At 37.4% G+C, this 5,903-nt stretch overlaps 1 protein-coding gene across 1 annotated transcript; it reads right to left on the bottom strand.

Annotated features, from left to right (window-relative positions):
- Positions 1–258: 258 nt before the first annotated feature.
- On the bottom strand, positions 259–822 carry LOC141374686 (large ribosomal subunit protein uL11-like). The gene has a single exon (XM_073904545.1). The coding sequence runs from the start codon at positions 801–803 to the stop codon at positions 306–308; it is 498 nt and encodes a 165-aa protein (XP_073760646.1). The 5' UTR covers positions 804–822; the 3' UTR covers positions 259–305.
- Positions 823–5,903: the final 5,081 nt, after the last annotated feature.

Raw genomic sequence — 5,903 nt, forward strand, 5'->3', positions numbered from 1 at the left:
TTACAACTTATCCTTACATAATTTCCTTGGGGTGCTCTCTCTCTTAATGTGCAACACTGTTGAATAAGAATATAGAATATATAGAATTCTCCACATATTGTCCATAAACCAGAAATTTTTATTCTTTGATTAACTTATTTTATTCACCCAAAGAGTTCAGATTTTTTTTTTCCAATATAGCTGCCAATTATCTTGCAGATCCTTTTGGATATTTTTATGTTGTCTAGAAAAGAATTTTTGAATCTTTTTTTTTTTTTTTTTTTTGGTTGTCAAATGATCCTTTATTGAAACATTTTCCTTTGCAGTTAACTAGCCGGGCATTCCAGCGCACCACTGTTGATGTCATCTATGATGTCATGAGGGTGGCGGCCATCTACATTGCAGCCCACAGACTGGGCAGTCCCCAGGATCTCTTTAATAGTTCCAGAGAGTTCTCTCGCTAAAGATCGGTGTCGCATCTGCCGGGCAATATTGACAATCTCATCAAAAGTGATATTTCCACTGTGCTTAATGTTTTTCTGCTTCTTTCTGTCTCTTAGTGGGTCCTTGAGGGCTTTGATAATCAGGGTGGAGGCAGAAGGTACCACTTCAATCTGGGCCTGTCTGTTCTGAATGGTCAGTTTCACCGTAATCCTTAGACCCTTCCAATCACCGGTTGCCTTGGCGATGTCATCATCAACCTTTTTTGGAGACAGACCCAGCGGGCCTATCTTCGGGCCCAGGGCAGACGTGGCACTGACTTCGTCACCGGTGCACCTCAGGTACACGACTTTGATCTCGTTGGGGTCGAACTTAGGCGGCATGGCAGAGGTGGCTGGTGTCGGATGAACCCGGATTGGGGACGACCGAAAAAAGTTGCACCTTTGCCTCCCCGAGCCGAAAGCCAAAAGCAAGAATTTTTGAATCTTAAATACACTTAGAAATTAGAGTATCATAGTAAAAAAGAACCAGAAATTGAATTCAAGAAAACTGGGGTATATTCCCTAGTCTCATGAGATATTACTTTACCTTCCCTAGCATAGTTCCATCCTTGTGCACATAAGGTCTGTGAATCAGATTGTGCTCAATACTCTTTCCATTTTAGTTTCTGAGGTTTTAGTTCCCTGTATGATTATCTGGTCCATCCATCTCTCCTCTATCATTATTATTACTAATAGTAGTGAGATAACAGTATTTTAATCAAGGAGGAAATGAACAGCCAGGAAGATGAAGTTATTTACTCAAAGATATACAGTGTTTTGGTGGCAAAGCCAGAAACAGTACCTAGATTTAGTTTTGTGCTAAGTAAATTAGGAATATTTTTCTGTTGGATCCATCTCTCAAAAAGTTAAATACATGAGAATATGTATCTCCCAGTTAGTTCATCAGGAAGAAGATGATAAAAATAGATAATTGGTCCTTATGAAGTCAGGACTAAGAGTTGATCACCAAACCAAACACAGCAGAATGGACCATGAAAGTTGCCTTCAGGCATGAAGCAGCATGATGGAGTTACCATCACTTCCTAGCACCATCTCCCTGAAACCTTTCCTCCCTTTAGGTCAGACCCTTTGCAATGAAATTTCTCTTTGAAATGTTTTATTATTTCTCAAGAGCAAATTAACATGACTCCCTTAGCCTGGAGGCCTGAAACCCCTGATTAGGTCCCTGAAATGATGCCACAAAGCTGCACCCATTTAATTTTGTCTGGTTCTATTCGTTTGCATAATGAATATTGAGCTCATTTACAGCTCTATGGGAATACTCCATATTAGCTAGTGGCAAAATAAAACTCTTTTTATAACCAGGATTTTCTAAGTAGCATTCACTCAAAATAACTTGGGAAAATATTAAAGTTGTGAATTGAATTACAGATTAATTTGTCTGCATAATTTCCAACTTAAAAAAATTCAGAGATTAAAGGCATACATTATAATTTAATAATAAACTGAAAAATTGAGGGGAATCAGGAATGATGGCCAATTAAATAGGTGTTCCTGTGTGTCCTTTTGGTCACCTACTGGCATTCTGACCAGTAAAGTAATGCGGACTGACTATAGATTTACATGGAGAGCCACATATATAGGCCAGTGCTCCCATGAAAACAAGGAGAAAATGCTGATAGAATCTAACATTTATATACAATAACACATCAAAGAACTGCAGAAGCAATATAACACTGAGCAAACGAAGCCAGATACAAATGACCACGCACTAAATTATTGATATAAAATTCTAACCACGCAAAACTACGGTAGATTGAATTCAGAATAGGGGCTTATTAGTCATGTATCACTACATAACAAATTCCCACAAATTTAGAGAATTAAAACAACACACGCTGATTATTTCAAATTTTCTGTGTGTTCAGAGGTCAAGCATGGCTTTTCTAGATCCTCTGCTTAAACTATCACAAAGAAGCAATTAAGGTATCTGCTCAGTTCATTGTCTTCTGGAGGTGTCTCTGGGGAAGGATCTGCTTCCAAAACAATTCAGTTTGCTGGCAGAATTTATTTCCTGTTAGGAATGAGAGACATGGCTTCTCTCTGGCTGTCAGTTGACTCTGGTCCTGGAGACTTCCTGCAGTTCCTAGAGGCTGCCCTTAATTCCTTGCCATGTGGGTTTTCCCAACATCATCACTCTGTCAAGCCAGCAAGGAGTCTGTGGAGCTAATTCACTAGCAAGAAGAAGTCACATACAACATAACAAGCACATGGTGACATCTCATCCCCTTTACCATTTCTTTTGGTTAGAAGCAAGTCAAGATCATTGGTTCAGGGGGTGGAGGGGATGGCAAGGGCACCTTACAGTCCGCCTGCCAAGTACCTACATAAAGGTGTTTATTTAAAGGGAAATAACTGGAACCAGAAACAAAGATTTTTTTTTGGATACTATAAATACTATATTTCTTAATCTTGTTGGTGTCTACAAAAGTATAATCACTCCATAATAGCTTAGCAAGCTGTGCACTTATGATCTTGGGCCTTTAGGAATGTTAGATTTTGATTAAAAGTTTACTTAAAATAATAATGTTGAACATATTTTCATATGCCTCTTAGCCATTTGTATGTTTTCTTTGGTGAAACATCTGACTAGTTCTTTACCACTTATGTGAGGTATCTAAAATAGTCCAACTTATAGAAGCAGAGAATACAATAGTGGGTGCCAGGAGCTGGGGAGTGGGGAAATTGGGAGTTGTTCTACAAACAGTATCAAGTTTCAGTGATGCTAAATGAATAAATTCTAGAAGTTTGCTATACAACACGATGGCTATAGTAACAACACAGTATTGTGCACTTCACAATTTCTAGGAGAATAGATCTCATGTTGTGTTCTTACTGCAAAAAAACAAAAAAGAAAGAGACACAAAGGGAACTCTGGAAGATGCCGGATGCATTTATCATCTTCATGTGGTGATGTTATCACGAGTGTTTGCATATGTACTAACTCATCAAATGGCATACATTAAATGTGTGCAGCTGCTTAACAATTATACCTAAACAAAACTGTTGAAAAATTTACTTAAAGTCAACATATACCCACAGACAAACATATACATTTCTGATATATATTTTGTACTTACTATATCTACGTAATGTAAATGCAAAAAAGAAATAGGCTTTATTAATATTAATCCTTCATTTGATACTAACTACATTAAATGAAAGAAAAAGACAACTTTCTATCTTAAAGGAAAAAATCTATGGTAATATGCTAGTCATTACTGTCTTGTACCAGATCTTATAGCAGCCAAATACACAAAGGGAGGTATTTATGTGTCTTTTACAGAAATTGATAAATCCAGTAGGCAAAAATCAAACAGAAATTTGAATAATATAATCAACTATTTCCAAAGAGATCACATACATAAATATTCTTTTCTTAAATCAATGGAATATTTACAGAAAAATTCACTAATAGCAACAAAGAAAATCTAAATTTTTAAATTAAAGATACTGCATAGGCCAAATTATTTTATCATAGTCCAATAAGACTGTATACCAAAAACAAAGATATAAACACACAAATTTAAAACATTAATAAAAGAGAACAAATTTAACTCCTGAAAAATTAAGTAACAATCCTCTGAGTATTTCCTAATCACAGTGATGATAAACTCAACATTAAAAATTGTCTAGAAATGAATGAAAGTAACAAATCATAGTAAAACATGAGCTTAACTTAAAGCTAGACTCAGAAGAATATTTGTAGCTTTAAGTATTTTTTAATTAAAAAGAAGTTGTGAGTGAATTATTACTAATAAGAAACTAGTAAAATGTTACTAAAACTAAGCCCACAAAATTGAAAGAAACTTTTCAGTAAAGATAGAAATAGAAATTAATGAAACAAGAAAGTGGCAAGATTACATACAATGAATAGCTGCTCTTTTTTTTTCTTTGTTTTTTAATTTTTTTATTGTTATGTTAATCACCATATATTACATCATTAGTTTTTGATGCAGTGTTCCATGATTCATTGTTTGTTCATAACACCCAGTGCTCCATGCAGAACGTGCCCTCCTCAATACCCATCACCAGGCTAACCCATTCCCCTACCCCCCTCCCCTCTAGAACCCTCAGTTTGTTTTTCAGAGACCAGCATCTCTCATGGTTCGTCTCCCCCACTGACATACTCCCCTTTTCTTTCTCTCCTGTTATCTTCTTCTTTTCCTTTTTTCTTAAAATATGTTGCGTTATTTGTTTCAGAAGTACAGATCTGTAATTCAACAGTCTTGCACAATTCACAGCGCTCACCGTAGCACATACCCTTCCCAATGTCTATCACCCAGCCACCCCATCCCTCCCACGCCCAACCATTCCACTAACACTCAGTTTGTTTCCTGAGATTAAGAATTCCTCATATCAGTGAGGTCATATGATACATGTCTTTCTCTGATTGACTTATTTCACTCAGCATAACACCCTCCAGTTCCATCCACGTCATTGCAAATGGAAAGATCTCATTTCTTTTGATGGCTACATAATATTCCATTGTGTATATATACCACTTCTTCTTTATCCATTCATCTGTCGATGGGCATCTTGGCTCTTTCCACAGTTTGGCTATTGTGGACATTGCTGCTATAAACATTGGGGTACACGTACCCCTTCGGGTCCTTACATTTGTATCTTTGTGGTAAATACCCAGTAGTGCAATTGCTGGATCGAACAGTAGCTCTAATTTCAACGGTTTGAGGAACCTCCATACTGTTTTCCAGAGGGGTTGCACCAGCTTGCATTCCCACCAACAGTGTAGGAGGGTTCCCCTTTCTCCACATCCCCGCCAACATCTCTCGTTCCCTGACTTGTTTATTTTAGCCATTCTGACGGGTGTGAGGTGGTATCTCATTGAGGTTTTGATTTGGATTTCCCTGATGCCGAGCGATGTGGAGCACTTTTTCATGTGCCTGTTGGCCATTTGGATGTCTTCTATGGAGAAATGTCTGTTCATGTCTTCTGCCCATTTCTTGATTGGATTATTTGTTCTTTGGGTGTTGAGTTTGATAAGTTCTTTATAGATTTTGGATACTAGCCCTTTATCTGATATGTCGTTTGCAAATATTTTCTCCCATTCTGTCGGTTGTCTTTTGGTTTTGTGGACTGTTTCTTTTGCTGTGCAAAAGCTTTTTATCTTGATGACATCCCAATAGTTCATTTTTGCCCTGGCTTCCCGTGCCTTTGGCGATGTTTCTAGGAAGAAGTTGCTGCGGCTAAGGTCGAAAAGGTTGCTACCTGTGTTCTCCTTTAGGATTTGGATGGACTCCTGTCTCACGTTTAGGTCTTTCAAACATTTGGAGTCTATTTTTGTGTGTGGTGTAAGGAAATGATCCAGTTTCATTCTTCTGCGTGTGGCTGTCCAATTTTCCCAACACCATTTGTTGAAGAGACTGTCTTTTTGCCATTGGACATTCTTTCCTGCTTTGT

This window comes from Callorhinus ursinus, unplaced genomic scaffold (genome assembly GCF_003265705.2).
Source record: "Callorhinus ursinus isolate GAN/ISIS: 27379988/994484 unplaced genomic scaffold, GSC_fseal_2.0 scaffold20, whole genome shotgun sequence".
NCBI lineage: Eukaryota > Metazoa > Chordata > Mammalia > Carnivora > Otariidae > Callorhinus > Callorhinus ursinus.